Consider the following 24215-nt stretch of genomic DNA (forward strand, 5'->3'; position numbering starts at 1 on the left):
TCATTTAGTGACATTAGAATACTGTTTACTTTTCTGCTGTAAGTAATCTCCTTTCAAGTGGGCAAGGATTTCCATTTTTTCTAGTGCAATTCTGCTTCAGGTGATTGAACACCTACACGGAACTTTAAATGCTGTTTGCAAAGTGCTCTGAGAAATGTAATTAACCCTCTTCACCAACCCTTGAGCAGGTAAATATTGTGATTCTTTTAGATGTGAGCAAATAACGTTATTCAGATTTGTTTACAGCACGGAAGATCTCACAGGAATTATTTTGGTACATAACTAAGAAGAAACTGGAGCATGGCTCAGCTAAACTGGGTCTGCAACTTCCAGGAATTCCCTTGAATTATCGGGCCGACCAAGCCAATATTTTACACAGTGCTCACTGCCACTTACCCCAAAACGAACTCCTCCTTTGGCTTAGGCCTTTTCAGTTTTTTGTTCCCACTTGTCCCGCTTTGTGAAAAAGCCCAGTTTTCTTCATTCCAGCATCCTTCATGATCTGAGGAGTTGCCTTTTCCTGAGCTTCTTTTACCTGGGATAGGGGGAGAAAATCATACCTCTTCTTTAGGAAAAGCGTGCCACAGCCAAGCGGGCTCCCAAGGGACTCCCACACCCACAGAGCACAGCAACCTCTGCTGAGTGACCTTCCCAAAGGAGCGCCAAGGCAACCCTGTTTTTTCAAAYGGACAATGATACCATTGGTGATTTTTTCCACCCCCCGTGTACATATYATCTCCAAACGAGAGCTCTTGAGGTATACAGGAAGGGGAAAGCAGGATAGATTTACACKAATATAGTTCCCTAGATTCCTGGTATTTTTTCCTTTCCATTCTGACTGCTCCCCAGCTTAGATTAGTACTTACTCACTTAGATTTGTTAATCCAGGGCACGTTTGTCCACATATCTCACAGGCACTTACCATAAATGTTCATCTCCAATGCATCCTTCCCAAGCAAACAGGCGCTCTCGCACCCCCCACAGCCAAGGGAAGTGCTGAGAACTACCCTTAAAAACACCCTGACCCCAAGCGTGGCCTATACAGACACACTAATCATCCAGGATTACACAGAACACAAGCCCTGTATGTAACTTTTTAGCAGGGTGACCAATTAACCACCCAAGCCTTTGGTCCCAGAGCTAAACRTCAAGTGATGAAAGACAAAAAGCAGAGAGACTTAGAGCCTCTGGGGCGAGCGGGATACAGACCGCAGGGCTCGGGAAGATCCGCCCTGGAACACGGAGCCAAAGCCCCTCACGTCCCAGGCACGGAACCAGACCAGAATTCCCACCGCGCGCTTCGCTCCAACTCCTCCTCAAACATCAACTTTCGCCCTTCTTCCCACRCCAGGAAGACTTTCGCAGTTTACGCCGTAAATAAGCAGGGTCAAAGCCACCCACCTCTGTCCACATTAGCACGCAGAGACGTGAGCATGCCCTCTGACACCAGAGTTTTATAAAGAGCACCTTTGCACGATCTCTCCGATTTCCTGGAGCCACAGGTCTCTATCTTTTTAACACAGTCACTGTCCTCCGTTTTGACCTGTCCTGGCAAGCTCTGGGGCGCCACCTCCTCGGTGGGGGTCAGTGGTTCCACCTTCATGTTATCAGCAGCCTCGCAGGGCACTTCCTTGCTGGCTGCAATACTAAGGAAATCGGGAGGCTTAGATTCTTTGGTGGTCTCCGTGGGTTTCTCCTTCGAGGCCTTCTTCTCTTTCGACTTCACTTTTTTCTTTGGTGATTTTGTGTCCAGCAGGCTTCCCTTCGCGCTGGAGGCCGGGCGYGCTTTTTTGCGGGGGATTTCAGCGAGTCTCTCGGCACCCCAGTCCCCCTTTGCAACAGCCTCAATCGTGTACATGACGCTCTCAATGTCCGACTCGGAGGACTGCCTCTTTTTACACGGCTTCTTAGGGGTGGATTTTTCACTGGAGTGCCGCTCCAGCTTATTTTTTTTCTTTTTCTTCTTTATCTTTTCCGGCTTGCTTAGCCCGAAGAGACTCATGTCAGCCATGGAAAGCTCTGGAGAGCGGCACGTGTGCTCCTTTGAGCTGTCACTTCTCTCAAAGTGACTGCTCTCCACCACAAGACTGGTAAAATGACTGCATTTTGCAGTGTCTGGGTCCTCAGTTTTTGTCTCATCCCAGTCTTGTATCTTCCCCATCTCCGACTGCTCTACTTTTCCTTTACAGGAGTCCTTTATTGTTGTTTTCTCTAGTTTTTCTGCTTCCATTTCCTCTGCAATCTCTCTCGTCACATCCTCTGGTGCTTCCACTTTTGTTTTCCCAGACTCTTTCACTTTTACTCCTTCTGAAGCAAGGCACATCTAGAAGGAGTTTAAAAACAACCACCATGAAACAAGCACATCAGCTGTTAGCATTACTTACCTGCATTTACAGGAGGGAATTTCTCCGGAATCTTGATTTGGGGCTGGAAGTAACACYATAGGACAGTAATCAAGAAAATATTACAGTCCTACTGAAGCAGATGAGCTTAATTATGAGGTTAAGTGTTAGAATAAGGCCGGTGGATTCTACCACTCTAAGGGAAAAAAAACCACTTCTCCAGTTGACCTCAGTAGCCCTTCCATGATCCTATAAGTGCCCCTTATGCAACCCAGAAACCCATCGTTACAGTGGCTTTCAYGAGACTCTAAGTGCAGTGCCACGGCACGGTATCTCTCAGGATTGTCACGGCCAAAAGCTCAAATCCACTCCTGCAGTTCAGAAATTCTCCTGTCTACGGCTCTCTCCTCTGTTTTCCAAATGACCTCAAAGGGAGTGGAGCCATTGCATCTCAAAAATCATTTTCCTTTATTTCTATGTGTAAAATAATTCAAAAATCTGGGGGAAAAAAAAAAACAAAAAACCTTCCAATCCTCTCTCCTTATGGCACAGTGCTATTCTGCAACRAGCCGCAAAGCAGCAGCGGTTGCCATGGTTATCTACCTCCTCCTGGAGCAGCAAACCCAGGGAAACCTGAACGCTCCCGGTGCCCGAGAGGCGCTGGGGAGCGCGGCTGCGCCGAGGCCCCGGCCCTGCCTGGGACAGCAGCCCAGGCCCCTCTCCTGGAAGGACAGCCTTCCTTCTCCGCACTCGCTCCCGGCAGCCCCCAACCTCCATTCCCAGGGCTGGTGGGTTTCGAAAACGAATGTCTTCCCACCAGCAGCCTGGAGCGGACCAGGAGCCGGGCCTGCCTTCAGCCATCCACGCTGGAGTCTCCCGATCCTTGTCAGATCATCAGGCTCTTTGTAGGTCAGYTTCATATTCTTCAACCTCTCAGGTTAAAAAATCAGATTTCAAAACCCTTTGCAGCAATATAACAGCAATGATAGGCCTATTTGTAAAGGGTTTCTAAAACTCCTGCAGCATGTGGCAGAGATCCCTAGTCTCGGCCTCTTAGTCTGCCCTAGTCTCTTCAACTCTGTAAATCAAGTTTAAATAAAGCTTAGAAACAAAAGAAATGCAACATGCCCACGAGGGGCCACTGGTTTTAACTGATCCCAGAAGGAGCATCTGCTGTCACTTGCAAGTCACCACAGCAGAGTTGCTATACAAATTACTGACTCCTCATTTCAGTAAAATAATAGGCATGAAGGAAGGACAAAAATAAATCGAAGAGGCTAATGCCTTTCAACAGACAGTTTGCAATAGCAATGCCCTAACCTCCATAACAGGCTAATTTGGTCCTTCCTTTAAAAACTAACCATCAAACAAACAAACAAACAAMYAAAAGTAACCTCTTAAAACCCAAAACCCAAACCCAAGAAATTAAAACAATTTAAATGTAAATCGGATAATCCGTTTGCCAGCAGGGGCTGGTACTTCTTATCAGCTACAGCAAAGGCTCCAAGAGCCTCCAAGCTAATGGCTAGTCTAGGGAAATCTTGACTCGCGGCACCCAAGCCCAGTTAATTTATGCTTCCATAAGCAACAGTGCAATTATAACTGTAGCTTGGTTCAGACTGGCAAGCAACAGCACTAACATCTTCCCCTCTCTGCATCTGTGGTAATTAGTCACCTGTATTTTAATATTACCTCTGCCAGCTGAAATAATGCTGATGTTCCACACTGCTTTGTCAAATCAGAAGGACCTGAATGGGATGTACTTGAAGAAATCTGAAGGAAAAGAAAAGAGGAGAACAACATTATTTCTTCAGTACAGGGCTTATCATACAGTTTTGGAATGSATGGTTTCCCTCCCCTTACAAACATTCATTCTTAAGATTACATCTTGAAAAAGAAGTGTGGAGCTGCGTTCCTGGTTATAAATGAAGCAACAGCCCCACTCCACCACCGTGCTAGTAGGAAACATCACTGGACCTTAAAAGCTATTTCCAGATTTGGGGTTCCTGACMGTCAGGTCTCTCTTTGAAGAGAAGGCTGAAATGAAGCACAGATWCCTACTCTTGCATGTAAAGTGGTCCCAGAGGCTTTGATAGAGCCAACAAGGCTGCATGTATCCACACCAGCATGCCATCCAGCTCATACAGCTTCTGCAGGCTTAGTTAGACCTTCACTGCAAGATCACATCACTGTCATGGCTTAAGTAGCTTATTGCACTGCCCACGGGTGTCCCYGAACAAGCGTAAAAGATGCCAGGAAACCCAAGCGAATTAGGAGACCTCAAACCTTTGGTAATCTTTGACTCCTGTTACCCAGCAAGGCCAGCAAGTACCTGACTATTCTCCAAGAGCCATCTATCTTTTATCAGACTGTGATCTTTTTCAGCACTGCRGTGTGTTTTGTATCAGTATCCATATCAAGATGAAGTACGCACGCAGAAATAACCATTTTCCAAATGAATTAAAGTATCAACATCAGGACTGAACAACAGCATAACTTAGAAAAATTTGCATTTTTAAGGACACATCACAAAACCTCTGAGCAAGCTTGCAGGCTTCCCACAACTGCCTCCTTGGAAAGAGGCGCCTCATTTTTGGGACCGGGGAACTAAAAGTCTCCCCACAGCAGGCCATGGGGCTGTGGGCCATGGGGAGCATTTCCCTCACTGAAATCTGAAGAGGTCTTGGAAGAACAAGCACAAAGAGCATGCCAAGGTGGCAGTGACACCCTCCCTCATTTATCTGCAGCTCAGCAAACATTTCCATCTTTGGGGTCATTAAGAGGAATAACATTTTTAGGCCAAGCCTTGAAGGTTGCAGTGATTTTCCCTACAGAGAGGAGGCCTCCATGAGATGATGTTTAAGACTCACAACAAATTCTGGGGCTGTATAGGAAACCTCACCTAGGCTTGAGAAATCTCCACTACTGCTGACAACTGCCCATTTAATTTCAAAACTTAGTATCTTCCTGCAACTTCCATCTCTATCTCCAGTCTCCTGCTGACTTCAAAATTTACTTTAACCTCTTGTCTCTGTTCAGCAATGCACCTTCTGGTCCTTACRCTTATTTTTGAAACTTGGTTTCAAAATTAACCTCACCATTGCAAAGGAATACCACTGTCTCTTGCCTTCACCACTACCTTAGTAAAGTTTTTTGTTTGTTTTGTTTCATTTTTTTCCTGAAAGGAAGCAAATTTTTTTTTTTTTTCAGGATGGTCTCCAAGACACTACACACATTACAACTGCCTACTTACCTACCTTAGTATCCAATGATTTATTGATTTGTGCTTCTAAAAACAGTAATAAACAGAATTACCCTATAGCAAACCTTATACAATTTGTACTGCTGGGAAAAGGACACACACATCTTCCCATTGAAATAGCAACATGTATAACTTTTTACCTCTGCCAACTGGAAGAGTGGCGACTTCCCACAGTGCTTTACTGGCTCAGGACTTGACAACTGGGAAGTATTTGATGAGATCTAGGTTTTAAAAGAAGAGAGGAGAAAACATTTCAATGACATACAGGAAAGACAGGGAAGAAGGGAGAGAAAGAAAATTTGAAAAGGGTTAAGTTAACATCAGTCACTTCTAGGATCTTCCTGGCAGAAGACCCTACTTCAAAAGAGCAACCTTGGCAAAGAAACACTTAAAGAGGCATTTAAAGGCCAACAGGACATAAGCAGATACAGAATTTCTTCCTTGTTTTTGCTTGTAATGACATGAGGAGGTAGTACTTAAGCTAGAAGCCTTGAACAAAAACTGTAAAASCAGGGACAAGACAATCAGTATTTCCAAGGCAATTTACTCATCACAAAAAACCCTTATGACYGTGCTCTTGCAGCAAAAATTATCAGCCTGGTCTATCTCTCAATATTACRTCTGTATTTTGAAGTAGACTCACTGAACAGCTTACTTTCAAATATCACGATTAATTAATTAATCGTGATATTTGATTAATTAATTCTTAAATTCTTTAATTCTTAAAAGAAAGAAACCTAAATCATTCTAATGGCAATTATTTAAAAAAGGCTGAATTATATCTAAATGTATAATGAGCATTTTTGTTTTAATATTAACCTAAAATAATCCGAAATCCTATCTCTGTTTTGACACAGGTCACTGAACCCAGCCAGGAACCTTCTGCAGCCAGTGATCTTGCTCACGACACGTGGCAGGATGGAGGCCTGAGCGCTTCCACCTTCTGCARGAATACGCTCTCAACGATGGCTTCCGTGCAGAATCCACGGCAGAAACGGCCAGGGAAACACACGTTACAGCATCATCCGGGAACACGCACAGTGAGAGAAGAGAGCAACGAGCTCCGTTTTGGTGACAGCACTGAACTCCTAACCCAGTGCACGCCAGATCCCAGCAGTAGGAACAGGAAGGCAGTGTTTCCCTTCAGCAGGAAGCTCTTTGCCAGGGGAATTTATCCCAAGGGACGCAAGCACAGAGCTCGCTCTGCTCAAGTTGCTGGCTGCGTGTCAGGGGTGTGAGGCTCCTCAGGCAGCTCCCAGGGAGATTACAGATCTCTTTTGCTGGCTAAACACCCTCCCCTAATCTTAAGTGGAATAATCTGTACCTGCACTGCTACAATTATAAATAGTCCCTTCTTATGTAGAGGTTTAACTTAGGAACCATTAGGATCAAGTTACTCTCCCTTTTACAATACAGATCAGTGTCTTAGCTACTACATTAGCTATTACATTTTAGTTTGTGTAAGAAGCATATGCCAGGGTACCATTTTTTTTYCCCCTCAAGAAAAGACATTTCACTTCCAATACCAATATTAAATAATTCCAGCACCTATGCAAAAAGCAATTAAATTTGCCTATTAATTTAATGGCATTGTCTGGCATAGTTACAGCTCTAAAGRGAGGTGGTAGGAAGAGATCCCAACCAGATCTCTTCCCCACCAGTCTGAAGGCGTTCTCATCGAGGTCCTGGATTCAAGGCTTCTGCTCAGCAGAAGGATGAGACCTCTTGGACTTGACAGGATTACTCCACTTCGTGGCTGTCTAAGGTCCACTGTATTTTTATTAGATCATCAAAAAAAAAAAAAAAAAAAAAAAGCTTTGAAAGAGCAGCAAAAAGCAAAGAGTTTAGAGTCCCTGTTTCCTTTTTAGGACAGTTAAACCAGCATTTTATTTCAAACTAGCAACCTTACTGCTGCCGCCTTCTGGAAGCATTTTCCTTGTTTATAAAAGATGCGAGTTTAGCTAAGAAAAATCCAAGAGGTCCTTGTGACTCTCCTCTCCGAAGCAGCCATCGCCATCTGCTCTCCTGGGCCGGAGAGCCATCCAGCAGGAGCAGGGGAGCAGGGGCTGCCATCTGCCGCGCTCGCCTCCCACGGCTCCCACGGCGTGGGGGTGAGCGCAGCCAGCCCCACGCGGGCAGGCGGCCCCCACGCCGCTGCCGCTGCCCCACGTCGCGCCTTTCCGCCCCGGGGCAGGGAGAGCGGCAGAGCCAAGCCGGCTGCATCAGAAGGAAGAAGGCAGCAGCGTCAACTCGGCAACGCTCACGGCTTCAAAAATGTCCTGCAAGGGCTTTATAAAACCTCTTGTAGGAGCAGTGAACCTGGACGCAGAAAGCCCGACTCCTGGGACTGTCGTCATCTGCTGTGTCAGGCCGACACTGGGCAGGCCTCATTAGGCCTGTCTTCATCAGCTTTAATTGAGAACTAAAATACTCGGGCTAGGCAGCCACATGAAAGCCTCACTGAGGCTCTAGAGAAGAAAGAGCCCCATACTAGTACATATAATGAGCTGTTTCTGAGTGACAGGGGGCTGTAATCCCAGGCTAAGGGCTGGTCCATCTAGAGCCGTCCATTTAGGCCACACATCTACTCAATGGGATCACTTGCTGCACAAAGAGCCACGTTTATTTGTCCTGCTGTGACRGCAGTAAAGAGAAGGGGAACACAGGAAGAACACTTGGGTCCGAACACACAAAAACCGCTCGGTCGGGATGGCTGCCAAGAGCCCCGGGCGCCCCGAGCAGGGCACAGCTCACGCTGTGTCACAGGTGGTTACGTAGCCGCTTCCTCCTCTCCCTCCGGTAGCTCCRGGCCTTGCCGAGCGCGGCCGGCTCCCCATCCCTAAGCAGAGCCTGGCTCGCGGAGCGCGGCCGTGCGCTCGCACGCACAGGAGCCGGTAGGAAGCGGCACCCAGCGGCACGGGACTCCTGCCAGACAGGACAAAGGCGCCCTGTGCAAATGAAAGCCCCTGTATTAGGAAGAGCACAAGCAGCTTTAGTGGCCGAGAGAAAGGCTTGAAGAGCTGCTGCGGCGCGCTCACTGTTTCCCCTTGGAAGAACTCAAAGGAAATCAGGCTGCAACCTTAGAAAATGCCATTTTCTCTAACGCTTTGGAGAAAGCAAGATGTTCGTCACAGCCACCAGGGTTTGACAACAACGGCAGAACGCGGGAGGAATAATTGTGGCCAACAAGTTGTTTTCTCTCATTTCGGCCTGTTCAGATTTCAGTCCCTCTGTGCCAGATACTGAAAGAATGATGAAAAAAATTCAACCCACTCCTGTACGGCAGATATATTTTACTATTTTTAGTAGGAAAAGAGATCACTCTCCAATCCAAAACCGTCCTCTACACCTTCAAATGAACTTTGTAAGCACCTATTTCCCCCAACTTTTGATAATTCATGCATGCAGGCAATGGGCCAAATAAGCTGGCTCAGCACAGGAGATGTGTGGTTCAACAGTCACATCCTTATGGCAATTTTGGGCATTGCTGTTTGTTCATCTAAGACARGAATAGAACGTAGTTTCTGTGAAATTTGGAGGCTACGGCCTGATTCAGTTTTACAGGTGATTTGAAAACACTGTGCTAAAGTCAGTCCAGATCCTGTTCAAGGCTGCTGCTGGCTACAAATACTGTTTAGCTGGAATCAATGATGGCAAAGATTTTCAAAACTACATTAAAAGATTCATTTATGTGAGGTTTTTGCAATAAAATTCTCTATAAAATATTTTATAGCTGACATATTTTATTTGTTTTAAAAGGCTGGTTTCAGCCTACAGTTTGCTTTTGCTAAAATCCATCGATTTTTCTCAAAAAAAAAAAAAAAAATCCCAATTCAATCCAACAATGAATATGGAGTCCTTTCACCCCATAATGCATCCCCAGGGTAGCACCAGCTCCAATCTCAGTCCTTTCAAGCACAGCCTGAATATTCCCTCCATGCAGGTTGCGCTACAAGCAGTACCAGACTCCCCCAAATGGACAAGAAGAGAATATGTGTGTGGAAAATCCATTCACAGAGGCAAATTAAACATACGGAAGAAGAAAACTCTTAAAAGCAATCTCTTAAGAAGCCCAAATTTTCATTACAAAGAGGAGGGAGAATAACTTACATAATTAAGAGCATAGAACAAGAAGAAASGGCCTCAGGTTGCGCCAGGGTAGGTTCAGGCTGGGCATTAGGAAGAATTTACTCTACTCTATCCTCTACTCAGCTCTGGTGAGGCCGCACCTGGAGTACTGTGTGCAGTTCTGGGCWCCCCAGTATAGGAGGGACGTGGAGCTTCTGGAGAGGGTCCAGAGAAGGGCAACCAGGATGATTAAGGGAATAGAACATCTCTCGTATGAAGAGAGGCTGAGTGAGCTGGGCCTGTTTTCTCTGGAGTGGAGAAGGCTCAGAGGGGATATGATTAACATGTATAAGTTCAGGAAGGGAGAATGCAGGGAGGAAGGGGACAGGCTRTTTTCACTGGTGGCCAGCGACAGGACGAGGGGTAATGGCCACAAGCTGAAGCAYARGAAGTTCCGTCTCCAGGTGAGGAGSAACTTCTTTACTGTTAGGGTGACAGAGCAGTGGAACAGGCTGCCCAGGGAGGTTGTGGAGTCTCCTACTCTGGAGGTCTTCCAAACCCGCCTGGACGCCACCCTGTGCCACATGCTGTAGGTGTGCCTGCTTGAGCAGGAAGGTTGGACTAGATGATCTGTAGAGGTCCCTTCCAACCTTAAATATTCTGTGAATCTGTGAATTTCTGCACGGAAAGAGTGGTGAAGCACTGGAAGGAAGAGGCTGCCCAGGGAAGCGGTGGAGTCCCCATCCTTGGCAGCACTCAAGAAATGTGCAGATGAGGCGCTTGGGGATACGGCCTAGCAGGCCTGGTGGTACAGGGTTCACGGTTGGACGCTACCTTGAAGGTCTTTTCCAACCATAAAGGTTCTATGATTATGGACTGTACAGTGATCTATAAGTCACTATCTGATAATGTTGTTGTGTCCTTGTAGATATGCTCCTTTTGCCCTGCAAATTTATTTTTCAAAGGATTCCTGCCTCTAGGCTAGCTTCCCTTTTCCTCCACTGCTGCATCTTGCATAGGCAGTGCACACTGTCATTTCAGAATGTCCTTTGCTTGTTGTTTTTCTAGATGTGAATTAAAGGGCTTTTTGGGGAAGAAGGAAAAAAAAAAAAAAGAAAAAGGGAAAAGAAAGAGAAGAAAAAGAAGAAAAAAGAAAGAAAGGAGTCTGTAGCTATCCCTAAGTATGGAAGGCCTAATATGACATTCACAGTCGCAGTGCCTTCTGTACGTGCTATAGTTGGTGTCTATTCAACTCGATGGTCACTTCGCCAGGATTTTCTTRAAGCTATCCTGAAGATGGGCTTTTATTGACTTATTTTTTCCCCCTTCCTGAGGGGAATCTCTATGAAATAGAGTGCTTAAGCACTTAGCTACAACTCTTCTTGCTTCCTCCCACCCTCCCAGAACATATTTCAGCTACTATACCTCAGCGAACTGAAACAGTGCAGACTCCTCCGTTTGTTTTACAGCCGCAGGGACATCTGGCTGCGATGTGCTTGAAGAGATCTGTCAGGAAAACAGTTACGTTCATATTAATTAGGTCTGATCCCCCGCACAGAGAAAACTCCTGGTACTGGAAAAACATTCAGACGAGTCTGACCACGTCCACACGAAAAACAGTACCTGCTTTCCCAGAAGACAAATGAATCCCGATAAGTACTAAAACATCCTTCAAAATAAAAAAATATATATATTTTTATGATTACGATAACATTTTTTAAAGGCCTTTTACTTGCCCACTGATGTATCAGAAGTGGGRTAACAACAAAACACCATAATCTGTCACATTTTAGTGCAAGACCTGACTGCTGAATGGTGGCGCTGACAAATTGCYGCCCAGTATGAAGATACTAGATCAGTATGGAAGATGTGCAGACACAGATGCAACATATGTACATACTTAATAAAATACTAGATCTATTCCAGGCATGGAGGGAACTGCATTTTATAYTTAAGTCAGTTCTTCTTGTTTCAATGGCACTTCAGATTATTGTTAGACTTACGTACCCGTTATTTTTCTAATGATACATGTACCTGTTAGCTACTCATTAGATRCAGCCTCCCTGCAAGCTGTTTTATTTCCTTGGGAAATGAGCTCATCATTGAAGCTACCTCCAAAATGCGTTTTTCAGTGGTGCAGAGGTGCTTGTTTCCTGGCACCCATCAAAGTCCTTGCTTTGGAGGTAAGGAGGCTTCTTAGCAAGATGCTACCTTGCAGCACACAGCCTCATTTCTGCTGCTTTCCTGCACAGGTATTATAAAGTGAACCTGAACAGTGTGTGAGCTGAGATTTGTCTTACTGGTTGAAAGACTTGCCAGTAAAATTGAAGAAAGAAACCATTATCAAAAGGAACTGCATAAAATATTACATTGTTCAATTGACAGTATACAAAAACATCTTAGAAATACTTAAAGCTCGCTAATTCCAATGTCATTTATGATAATACCGTGGTAATATTTCAATATCCTAATAGGGGTGTTGAGACTTTAATTATTAAGACTCTGTAGTTAAAATCTAAGTGCAGGAATGAGATTTCTAAATTACTGATTAAACCACAGCTCCACTATTTTTCTAGGGCTTCAATCATGTGCCAAAACGTACTCTATTGAACTTGAAGTCTGACRTATCTACCTAGTAAATGCTTCAGTATCATAAACCAAAAAGAAAATTAATTAAATAAATAAAACCACAATTTTCAGTTGAAGTTTTGATTTCTCTTTCAGCCAAACATCAGACGCTTCTTAAAAATGAAACTGGAGCAAACAGTTCTTCTAAGGAGGCTCACCTCTGCAAACTGAAACAGTGATGACTTCTGGCAGGTTTCCGTAGAATTAGTYGCATCCGACTGGCAAGTACTCGAGGAAACCTGAAACGAGCGYGTGGAGAGTGAGACCTCAGCGGGCCCTTCTTCCAGCTAAGAGCAAYGTCAGGCAAAACGAAATAACAGGCAGCAGGAAAAGCTGCTGCTAAACAGAAGGTGGACAGTCTGGTGTGTCACAGTCCTGCACAAGCTGAACCGAACTATAAGATGAAAACATGACTTAGCACCCAGTCTGATGTATTAGGCAATACTTCAGTAAAAATATCAGGGCTTGGGTTTTATTCCAACTTTTTCAAAAGTTTTATTCAGTAAGATAAGACTTCTGATCTCAGGCTACCTACACATGCATAAGCTGGGGGGGGGGGAGTTTTCGTAGACACTAATAATTGCAAAGTGAAAAAATACTTACCAAAAATACCCCCCCAAACATTTCACAACAAGAAAATATGCACTAAAAGGCACCACAGTCCTAAAGGTGTTGGAATAATCTATCTAAGCATATGGTTTTGGAGTTCTTACAAGAAGCACTCCAAGAAAATCTCACTTAAAACTTGTGAAATCAAAATACAAAGAAACCACTGTGCAAAAAAACCCAACAAATTATTCTGCATAGTAATCATTATTAAGACAAAACTTAGGCATATTATTATGATATCTACTGTCCTCTATTATGGTATCTATTGGTTGATTATGATATCTATTATTATGGTATGCATTATGACAGAAATGCGTTATTCAAGCATTCTTCTTAAAGGAATTACATCAAGTAGGAAACACATTTATGAAATGTCACAGTTGGCTGTAGAACATCCACACAAGTGACTTTGCAGAAGCACGAGGTACTGCTAATATGTGTAGAGCAACATAGGAAACATGAAAGGAAGGACTATGGAGGGGGGGGTCAGGAAGGTGATGATAAGTAATACGATGGCTTTTCTTTTCTCCTCACATTTTTAATTTTCCATACAAGTTTCCATACAACACCACATCCCACGGCAGCAATTCCAAGGAGATTCCAAGATTCCAAGCCGTCCAACAGCCAAGGAGGACCACGCTGCAGGACAAGCTGCTGATGCTCMCAATTCAGCTTGCTTCCTTCCTGCATTACAAGCAGGCAGCAACAACGGCCCCTCCACAATCGATGCTTTCATTGCAGTTATTGAGCACCCAGCAGAGGCTTTAATGCACTGCTACAGAAGTGTGCCCAGGCAGCACAGGGGGCTAAAACCACCCAGGGATGCCCATTTCTGACACCTCACTTTTGCCTTTTTAATCCTTTGTGTGCCGGTTTTCACTGATTTGTTGTTCTTATTACTGCTTTGTCACGTTTGKGTGTTACCTGCCGTGGCTCAGGAATGGCACGGGATGTACCAGAACGGCACAGCCACCCTCTGCCTCCACAGCAAAAGAAAAGTTTGGGACTGCAGTAACTGTTCTTTTTTATTTTTTTCTGGGAAATACCCCTCTGAGGCCACTAGGTGTTGCTGTAAGGCAGGCAGAAGTCACCACGGGCAAAGCAAAAGGAACCGGGAGCAGGGAGCTCTCCTCATGCATTTCAGAGTCTCTTCTGAAGAAAACAAGGAGTGATGAAGYGACAGGGTCAGGCTTTGCCGAGTGCAATGCAAATGGTAAGCACAGGCACAGGCGTGTAGACCGTTTTTGTGCAGGGGTTTAACAGCATCCGCTCCCGTCTGCATCACCATTCKGCACAACTGAAGGAAGCACTTGAACGGAAGCGAATCGCTTAATTAAATCATTTGCTTATTGGTGCTAAGATGTTTAACTTTTCCTGCCCGCCTGCTCAGTAACTCCAGCTTGAGTTTGGAAAGCAATCAGGTATCAATGCTGTYGCTAGAAGAAAAAATCTATAGTCTCTTGTAATCTTCTTATAACCAGGACAGGAACGCGACCAGCTGCATGCAGAAAYGGGCACCGAAACCCCAAAGCTGTTCTGTAACCTCGGCTCGGGTGCCTCCTTCCCCTTCCTGTGCTCCTGCATCTGCAGCTCTGACAACCTGACCTGAAAAGTCCCTATACATCCATTTAACATACACTTAACCAGAAACCARTGGGCACTGAAGAAATTTCCTTGGGATTAGCAGACCTGCTACATAAGTATTACTTTCCTCATCTTCCCTGAAGTTCCTAATAAACTATTCCAGTGCTCTACTGCTTCTATTAACATTTTTTTAAGATGATAATCACGTTTCAAGACTTATGCTTAATTAAGGTAAATGTTGAACCTTTCCACTGATGATACCTCAGAATTCCCCTTAGTACACCCAAGGCACCAATATGCTCCACAATGGCAATACCCACTCTACTAAAATCCAATTTCAAATAGCCCACTGCAGAGGAAAGCATCTTAACCCATTCCACGACAGATCTGGGAGGTTTTCCAGGATGTGCTGCTGTGACACTCAAGTGTCTCTCGGGTAGAGAGCTTGATTCCAGTGCTTACTGCCTCACCTGCAGGGCTGTCAAAATGTGGCAACTCACTGTAAACAAGAGCTAATTCCAGGCCTGCCATGATACTTATCCAGCAGATCCCTCAGCCGGATTTGTGCTGGCTGTGCATGCAGCCATTATTTTGCTTTACATTTTTGGTGAAAGTGTTTTGGTGCTTTACATTTTTGGTGCAACCACACAGCTGGTTTCTGTGATGTGGAGGGCCAGACTCAAGAGAGAGCCACAGCGTGGCTGCCTGCAGACCACCTGCCCTTAGCAGGTGCTGTGCTCCAGCTCCTCCACCCGTGASGGTGCCATCCTGCTGGGCAGGAGTGCCTGGCTTGATTGTACGTTAATCGGGTATTGAAGTTAACACTGTCTTAGCGATGCCAAAACCAGGCCCAGCATCCACCAACGTGGCTGGAACAGGAGGCTCACACCTCGGTGGCTCCTGAGGCACCCAAGATGTGTAAAGATTTCATTTCCAGCTTGTCAGATACTCCTTTTTAAGGCTCTTGGTAACTGAGGGCTCACAGTGAGGGAGAAAAGAGAGTTCCTTACCTCCTGTGCAGTCAGGGCATGCTCCCCTGCTAAAAGCAGCATACTCAGGCCTCCCATTTGTGTAGGATCTGTTAAAAAGCAAAAGCAAGTCTTCAGTTGATTCATTTGCTTGCCGCAAGAACCTATCGTTTGCAGTGTTAAACCCCCAAAAGGCTCCTCGTCACAGACACTCTAAGCAAGTCTCCATAAAAGCCAATTCAAGAGAATCGCAAATAACCATTTCTGTACCCTCTGGGAGAGGCTTTCAAAGCTGTTTGAAGGATTTAATTGGATTTGTGTGCTTAACACCCCATTGTGTGGATTTACAATTTTACTGCCAAAGGTTTTATGTACTACAGAGATGGGTATCTTTAAAACAGCAACTGTAATGATCTCACACATAAATATACACAACGAAGATGCTCTAATATCACAAACATTTATAACTTCACAGATGCTCCTGCCAAGGGAGCAGTCCCCTCCCTTAGCCACCGAATGAGAAAAGGGATGGAAGAAGATAATGTGATCCTGCTCTGAGGCAATGTGGCAATTCCAGTTAGTTTTAATTTAGAGCTGCATTTGAAGGTGGGAACTGCCAGCTCAGAGGCACCAAGTGTCCTCTCCCATGCCAGGATGGCAAAGGCTTTGCCCAGGCAACATGCCCACCTCCGTGGTGCCCTCCCGATAGGATATGTACTGGGAGAAAGCAAAAGGCAGATACAGAAAGGACTTGTGTTTTTTCTCTGGGTATTTGCTCCTCATGGTTCTGGCCTTCAGCCTCCCTGCACCTCAGGAGCTCTGCCCCAGTCCAGGCTGGGGACTGACCTGCTGGAGAGCAGCCCCGCAGAGAGGGACCTGGGCGTCGTGGTGGACGACAAGTTGACCATGAGGCAGCAGTGTGCCCTGGTGGCCAAGAAGGCCAACGGGATCCTGGGGTGCATTAAGAAGAGCGTCTCCAGCAGGTCGAAGGAAGTGATCGTCCCTCTCTACTCAGCCCTGGTGAGGCCACATCTGGAGTACTGCGTCCAGTTCTGGGCTCCCCAGTACAAGAGGGATGTGGAGCTGCTGGAGAGAGTCCAGCGCAGGGCTACCAGGATGATCAGGGGCCTGGAACATCTGCCCTGTGAGCAAAGGCTGAGAGAGCTGGGCCTGTTCAGCCTGGAGAAGAGRAGGCTGAGGGGGGACCTGATCAGCGTGTATAAATACCTCAAGGGAGGCAGTGAGGAGGAGGGGGCCGGCCTCTTTTCAGTGGTGGGCAGCGATAGGACTAGAGGAAACRGCCACAAGCTGAGGCACCAAAAGTTCCACAGGAACTTAAGGAAACACTTCTTGACAGTGAGGGTGACAGAGCCCTGGCACAGGCTGCCCAGGGAGGTTGTGGAGTCTCCTTCTCTGGAGATCTTCAAAACCCGCTTGGATGCAGCCCTGTGCCCCGTGCTCTGGGTGACCCTGTGTGAGTAGGGGAGTTGGACTAGACGACCTCTGGAGGTCCCTTCCAACCTTAAGCATTCTGTGATTCTATTAAACGGTAACAAAATACAAAAGCAACAAGCACTGACACGGCGTCGCTCACAGAGCGGCTTCTCCGCACACTTTGGAATACCTGGCTGCTCTTCACTGTTACAAAGACCRACCGCCTGATTTTGGGGAGCGCCTTGGGAGCGATGCGAGGTCCCAGGCAGGCGGTGTCACGTAGGGAGGGAGCAGCCGTGCGGCCCGGACGCCTCCCGCAGCGGGTGCAGCGGGAGGGGAAGGGAGCCCTGTCCCTGCCGCACGCTGCGACAGGCCGGCACAGCCGCCCAGCCCGCCCCGCTCCGTCTCCTCGCGCCTGCGCGCACCGTCTTCACCACTTACCCACGCGCGTTAACAGCTGCGTCCCAAACGCCCACGGGCATTTCCCKGGCCCCTTCCAACCCAGGAACGGTGTCAAGGGATGTCGGGGCCAGGGGCAGCTGGTGTGGGCCCAAGCTGTACCTGAGAACTTCCCAGCGATTTAGCGCTATGGATCATCAGGCTCCCGTTCGTGCCACTCACCAGCACTGCTCAATCAGCACTGCAGGTGCTGCCAAAGCTTCTCCCTCACTCGGCATCCCACACCAACATTCCCAGGGAAAGTTTTTCAATTCTCATTTAAAAGAGGTGTACACTGGAGCAGCAGAAAGTGGTGTGAATAAACCAAGATCATCCACTCCCTCAAGGACAGCAGAGTGGCTCACGGTCTTAAGAATACTCCCTAGATAGCACCTGGTTTCAACGCCAACATTCAGCTAGAATTATTTTTTTCCTTTACTGTAATCAACAGAAAGTTTTTTTATTATTATTTTTTATTCTTTAACTGTAAAATAGAAAGGAAAAGTATCAAGCTTTTAGAGATGATGCACTAACAGAAATGTAGCATCTAGCAACAGGAGRTGGAAGATGGGGAAGAGGAGACTGAGCTGAACTCATGAGTGAGGCAAACCTTGCAGAACAGGACTTTCACCTTCAAAGTACTTGATGAGCAACAGTTCTAGCTTTCAGGAAGGAGGAAATCAGAGCGACTGAAAACTGAACACGGATCCTGGAGGAAAATGACTCAACGGGCRGTTCTCCCTTAGAGGAAAGAGAGATGGGAAGAGACCTCCTGGCCCRTCATAAACTGACTGAGCTCCAACTGAAACATCTGGGGCTGGGCTGGTTGCTTTCTACTCTCTCTATTCCCACTAGAAGGCAGCTGCATAGCCTGAATTTTTTAAGTATTAAGAGCTTTCTTTTAACTTTCTGCTTAAATTTACTCAGGGCCAAGTGGTACCCACTTGTCCTGAAGGCTGCACTTTTAAGCTTGAATAACTGTTCCTAAGTGGTGCCTCCCCTCTGCTGTATTCATGGGAGTCATCCTACTCTTCCACCCAAGCAAATTAAAGTCTTTTGATACCAGCACGCACATTTGTCTTCTGTTTTCCTTGCCATCCCTGTAGCTTTTCCGGTCAGTTATTCCAGCTGGAGCTCCTCTCAAGTGGAGAGGTCTCAGCTTCTAGCTACAGTCCCCACTTTTGAGTGTCTTCTTTGCTGGAAAAGTCTCCTGCTTTCTCTCCTTCAAATGCGTAGCTTTTAATTATAGGATAAAGCTAGGATTTTTTTAAGTAAGCAAATCTTCAAGAGACACTTAAACCATTTATTTAAAAATAATAATAAAAAGACCCAAGAGGAGGGAAAAATGACAGCTTAGTAGGAACTGAAAGTTTAATTTGCTGCTTATCCAACTCAAGAACACTTATGCTGCAGCTGTAGCAGAGCTCCCATGTCTGATCCTGGTAAAAGGCAGAAAACCCTCCCACTAAGATTTCAAATTACAAGATAATATAGGGGAAGACAGCATGTATATATTCCAACACTGCCATATGTTTATAGTGTCTTCCAAGCATAATTATGCTTCTCTAATGGCACTAAGAACTAAGTAGCACTAGTACAAATAATTTAGAATTCTAAGTGATATTTTAAAGTCATTTACAGGCAAATCAAGAGAATTTAAAGTCATTTACAGGCAAGAATAAAGAGAAAACGCTGCATGTATTCGATATATAGCCTGGACCCGATTTGTGACTTTTTCAGTTGCCTTTAATACTGCCTGAACTTACAACCATCTCACTATTTGGAAACAACCTCTCTTGTTGGTATGAGGCTGGCTAGAAGCTGGGCTGGCTGGCTGGCATCACAGCAATTTTCACACCAGAGGACAGCAAGAGGCGAGCAGAAGCAAGGCCAGCAGGCACCGTTTCAGCTAAGTGTCGGATGAGAATAAAAATAAATAAATAAATAAATAAAAAGGGAGAAAAGGCCTGCAGAATACTCTTATGAAACAAAAGGTACACTTTGACTCTATATAACACATTTTCCAAAAAAAAGTGTGGCATAGAAGGAAAAAAAGAAAAAAAGAAAAAAAGAAAGTGCTTGCAATTATGAACAAGTGAAATGGATTTCCTGGAATGGCTCTGTAACGGGGAGGTCTATGGTGGCGCTGCAGGAGAGCAGGGGTCAGCACCCAAGGACAAGGGTGCCTGCTTCCCATGCCAAGGCGTCTGGAACCCCTCTCGGGAGCAGGGAAGTTGCTCCTCTGGAGCAAAAGCAGAGCGTGACGAAGAGTGTCGCGAGGTCCAGACCCGCTCTGCTACGTATCGTAACCGCGCAGCACGGGAGCCCTCGCCTTGAATCACATCGCACAGCTCCTTCATGCCCAGAAGGGATTTCATTACAGGCATTTTCATACTGCTCAACTGCCAAAAAACACACGCAAGCCCTGTTAGYCTTTTGCTCTATAAAAACGTTTTCCACTCTCTGGAAAACTCTCAGGAACTCTCGAGGCAGAAACATCTCATTTGTCACACGCTGGTCATAAGGTAGGTAGGATACAACAAAGTTGCCAATACCTCCACGTCTACAAAATGAGAAACAGAATGAAAGCAGCTTGCTTTCCACCTTGCATCCCAGGTTTTTAAGCTGCCTCTCTTTAATCACATTAATATCTCTGTATTTCAAGGTCACGATTGCAACAGTTTGCTATTTGTTTTCTGTCAGTGAAAGGGAGAGATTAGGTGCCCTTCACCAAACACAGGCTCTCTATCTGCACTGATTTTTTTAATTTAAAAATTTGGACATCCCAACAAAATGGGAAAAAGAGCAGATTTTAGAGAAAATTATATTTCAYTTATTTTAAATGTAAAGAGTTAGCTCCACAGGTACATTAATTTAAAGGAACATTAAAACCCCAACTTTACAGACATCCACGAGTTATTTGGTATGCAGCAAGTTGCAAAACACAGTGCAATGCTGCATGGAAAAGAATGCACACAGTTAGCACCATCGCTGATTAGAAAATGAAAATGTCTAGCTCTAGCAGCAGATAAGCCTGAGCTAAAAAGAAATCAAATCTCAACTCCAAATGGCCATGTTTTAAGAAATGTTCCATACCYGGACCCAGTTCCAAAGGTATTCATGCACTTACCTCAGCCCTGAGAAAAACATTGCAAAGTTGTCATATAGACTGATCATATAGATTTAAGAACGGTCTTGGCAACTTAATTGGGGGATAGGAAAGGCATATACATTCTATTACCACCTGCAATAATGAAAACTGGTCTTGCAATCCCCCTGTAAAGCTGCATCCTCCACAAACACAAGGGTGCTCCCGCGAGGAGCGGGGCTGGAAGTCTCACCTGCCATTCCGAAGTTAAGCTGGGGCATTTCTTCACTTTTTGCCACTTTCCTGGGGCTTGGTAAATCTTTCGCGGAGTCTGACGAAAAGGCCCACAGCTTTTTCCTGTTTGTAACAGTTGATGTCTGGGTTTTCACAGGTTTGTTTGTTGTAGGGCACCACTTGTACCCTGGATTTGCCTTCATGAATGCATCCTTGTACTAGGAAAGAAAAGGAGAATTATCAGTCACGCCAGTCAGGACATTACACTACCTATAGAAGACTGAAGTGCACTGCTTGCGAGAGGATTAAATTCAGCAACTGACCTTCACATTCTGYGATTTTCTAGCAGTGTTTTAATTGCAGATTAGAGTACGACCGCCAACGCAAGCGAACATGAAGAAGAAATACCAAGATCAGWGAAGCTGCATGTAAAACAGAAGGTTGATCACCCAGAGCAGGCTTAAGTCCTGCTCCTGCAAACTGCTCCCCAGTGCCTGCACGGTGCGCGGTGTCTGGGAGCCACAGCAGTCAGCTATTTAAATTCTTCTGCAGGTACAATCAGTGTTTGTGCTCCAGTTTCTGAAAACATTCACTTCACAACAAATGCAGCAGGGCACTGCTTACGCTGTGATCCTTTTTCCCCCCTAATAATTCTATATATTAGGATATTCGAGCTATATCCTTTCCCACATTCCTTAGAAAAGAAACAGCTCCCTGTATCACCTGTTCCAGTGACCCCCGGGAAGTCACTTCCAAAACTGATCACGCTGCGTGGAAGCATTAAAACGAACTGAGACCATTTAAAACTTTCTTTGGCCTTGACCACTCTCAGCACACATCCCAGCCGCTTGCAACAATCTCGGTGTGAGGCAGCAAAACAACTCAAGCCAGACAACACATAGAGAGGGGAAAAAAAAAAAAAAAAAAAAAGCCCTGGAATCAACACAGTTTGGTGGTGGTGGGGAGCGGGAAGCCGCTTTTCCCCCAAAAAGGTGCCAGTGAAATGCCCCAGGTACCTCGCTGGGCGGGCAGAGGGCATCTCTGAACGTGAGTGCCAGGAGACCCCGCACGCTGCAGTGTTTGCACGTGCAGCTCCACGGGGTGCGAACGGGAGCCGCCGGGAGGCAGTGGGAGCAGCCTGCAAACCAGCCCCTCGGAGCGGTGCTGCAGCCCCCTCCAGGTACTCCTGGGGCTCCTCTGCCTCGTGGCAGGGCCACCATCGCATCYCCGGCTCTTCCGGGGACAGATCCCATCCCCATCTGCCACCTCTACCTCCCGACTGCAGCAGTGCCAATAAGGACCCGTTTCGAGCCGCCGGGCGCTGCGAGAAGCCGCTGGGCAGAGCGCTCTATTGAGAGAAACGCCTGTAAGCAATGAAAGATCCATAGGGGCTGCAGACCCTTCTCCCCACGGCAGCCCCTGACCAGGGCGCACGCACCGAGCTGGCAGAGTGAGGACTCTGACACCTCTGGCCTCCTCCCTTTTCCTYGGCTTTGCTTGGGAGCTGTTTCACCAGTGACAGCCCCAGGGAAGGAAGGGAACACCGGGAGCTTCCAGCCCAGGTTTCCAGCCCGCGCAGCGCAAGGCCCAGCCCCTCCAGCAGCSGAGCAAGTGAGCTCTTCCCAGAGAGCTGCCGCCTGGAATAACCGAGCCATCCGTGGATGAATGTGTGTKTATACAAACACCTCAAGGGAGGGAGGCAGGAGGGGGGGGCTGGCCTCCTTTCAGTGGTGGCCACTGATAGAACTAGAGCAAAYAGCCACAAACTGAAGCACCACAAATTCCCCAGGAACTTAAGGAAACATTTCTTAGCAGTGAGGGTGCTGGAGTCCTGGCACAGGCTGCCCAGGGAGGCTGTGGAGTCTCCTTCTCTGGAGARCTTCCAAACCCGCYTGGATGCCGCCCTGTGYSMCGTGCTCTGGGTGTCCCTGCTGGAGCAGGGGGTTGGACTAGACCTAGGAGTCCCTTCCAGCCTTAAGGACTTTGTGATTCTGTGACTCCATGGCAGGGGCAGCGCGCGCCGCTCGGAAGCGCCTCCCACACGAGCGGCTCCGGAGCGCGCGGGGGAATTTCTCCTCTGCGGAGCCGGGAATTTAGCACCAACTACGGCTCCAACACGGGCCGGGGGAACACTAGGAGGGGAGACAACCCCTTGGCTCCTGCAGACTCCTTGCAGCATTTCAGCACTTGAGCTAAATGAAACAAAAAAAAAAAAATCCAAGAAGTTAAACAAGGGCCAAGAAGTAGTTTTATAAAATGCATACAGGGGCCTGTCCAAATCTAAGAAATACTTCCAATTTTGATTTGTGTTTGACCCACTGTTAGAGCAATGCCTAAAATGAAGAAACAGTTCTGCTTGCCAGGTCATAAGGAGATACCTCCAATGTGCTCCACTAATAGGAAAAAGCCAMAAGCAGCTGTGGCACACACTGTGTTTCTCCATTCAACCAACGGTGCAGTAAGGCAATTTAACACCATCAGCCTAAGGAAGTTTCTAAAGTCACTTAAAAAAACAGGAAAGGGGAAAATGGGAAAAGAGGGAAGCAATGTAGTTATCGTGGAAGTAAAGACAACATCTCCGTTTCCATGCAGAGCAGGGCATGGCACTCTTTTCAGGAGCATCCTGCAGGATCAAGCCCTGTAATTCTGCATTTTTGTGTGAAGTTTTGGGAGATCAGTTTATGAATCATTTCCATTTTGTGAATGGCTGGGGAAGGATGCATTATGTGAAAAGACTGAAATGACCAGGCCACGTTTAGAAAGCAGGTTTAGAAAGGGGCTGCATGACTCCCCGAGTTCCTGTCATCACCAAATAAAAAGGATTTGCCTTCTCCAGTGCCGTGGAGACAGAAGCTCAGGAAGTATATCCAAGCTCCACCTCAGGGCAGCAGTTAGCACATGCTTAACTTTAAATGTCTGCTTACATTCCACCGACTTTCTATTAAAAGCTCATGACTCCCAGAGATCTGGGAGGGAGGGGAAAAAAGAAAACACTACCCTCTGTTTTTCATTCCTGAAGGACACAGGTCTCACGTTGCACGTTATGGTCCACACGTCACTCCTGGAACTGGCCAGACAGCAGCCAGGAAGGCAGGACACTTTCCTCCTCCTCCTCCTCCTGAACCTCCTCCCCCTTCTCCAAGGTGGCTGCCCAAAGCAAGGCCTGGGCTGCCCGGCTGCTCTGCCGAACAATTCCCACCGCCTGGATCTCGCTGGTGCAAAGACATCCTTAAAAACAACGCTTCTAACCAGGGAAACAGGGCTTCAACAACAGTAACTTTGCTGGATATTTTCCAAGCCAGCTGAATATATCCGCARTCCCTGACCAGGGCAGTTGTAGGGAAAGTGCTGTAAGAATTAATGATGAACACTGCTGCTGCCACTGTGGTAACCAAAAATGCTGGAGCAGATTCACGAGCCTTCCGAATTCACTTTCTCCTCAGTGCACCGAAATGCCAATAAATGGCCTGAGTGCTTGGAGGATTTAGCAGCTGTTGGGGTTGCTCCCTGTGTCAGGAGATTCCCAAGTTAGGCAGGCCCGGGAGGCCTGCAGGATGCAC

The 24215-nt window shown here is 46.5% G+C and overlaps 1 protein-coding gene across 4 annotated transcripts in view; it reads right to left on the reverse strand.

The window, feature by feature from the left end:
• Positions 1 to 24215, reverse strand: part of BBX (BBX, HMG-box containing) — a 116189-nt gene that overhangs the window by 22540 nt on the left and 69434 nt on the right. For 3 of the 4 annotated variants that reach the window (XM_026041813.1, XM_026041804.1, XM_026041822.1), the window contains 8 exons: positions 20675 to 20873; positions 15504 to 15571; positions 12459 to 12539; positions 11098 to 11178; positions 5745 to 5825; positions 4035 to 4115; positions 1402 to 2323; positions 397 to 535 (listed from right to left, as the gene is read on the reverse strand). In XM_026041813.1, coding sequence (XP_025897598.1) covers positions 397 to 535; positions 1402 to 2323; positions 4035 to 4115; positions 5745 to 5825; positions 11098 to 11178; positions 12459 to 12539; positions 15504 to 15571; positions 20675 to 20873 — 1652 coding nt within the window. Of the gene's footprint in view, positions 1 to 396; positions 536 to 1401; positions 2324 to 4034; positions 4116 to 5744; positions 5826 to 11097; positions 11179 to 12458; positions 12540 to 15503; positions 15572 to 20674; positions 20874 to 20978; positions 21121 to 24215 lie in introns of those variants that run through there. The other variant, XM_026041831.1, reaches the window with a different exon arrangement.

The sequence above is a fragment of the Nothoprocta perdicaria genome, unplaced genomic scaffold, assembly GCF_003342845.1.
Source record: "Nothoprocta perdicaria isolate Ctin4 unplaced genomic scaffold, notPer1 scaffold_102, whole genome shotgun sequence".
Taxonomy (NCBI): domain Eukaryota; kingdom Metazoa; phylum Chordata; class Aves; order Tinamiformes; family Tinamidae; genus Nothoprocta; species Nothoprocta perdicaria.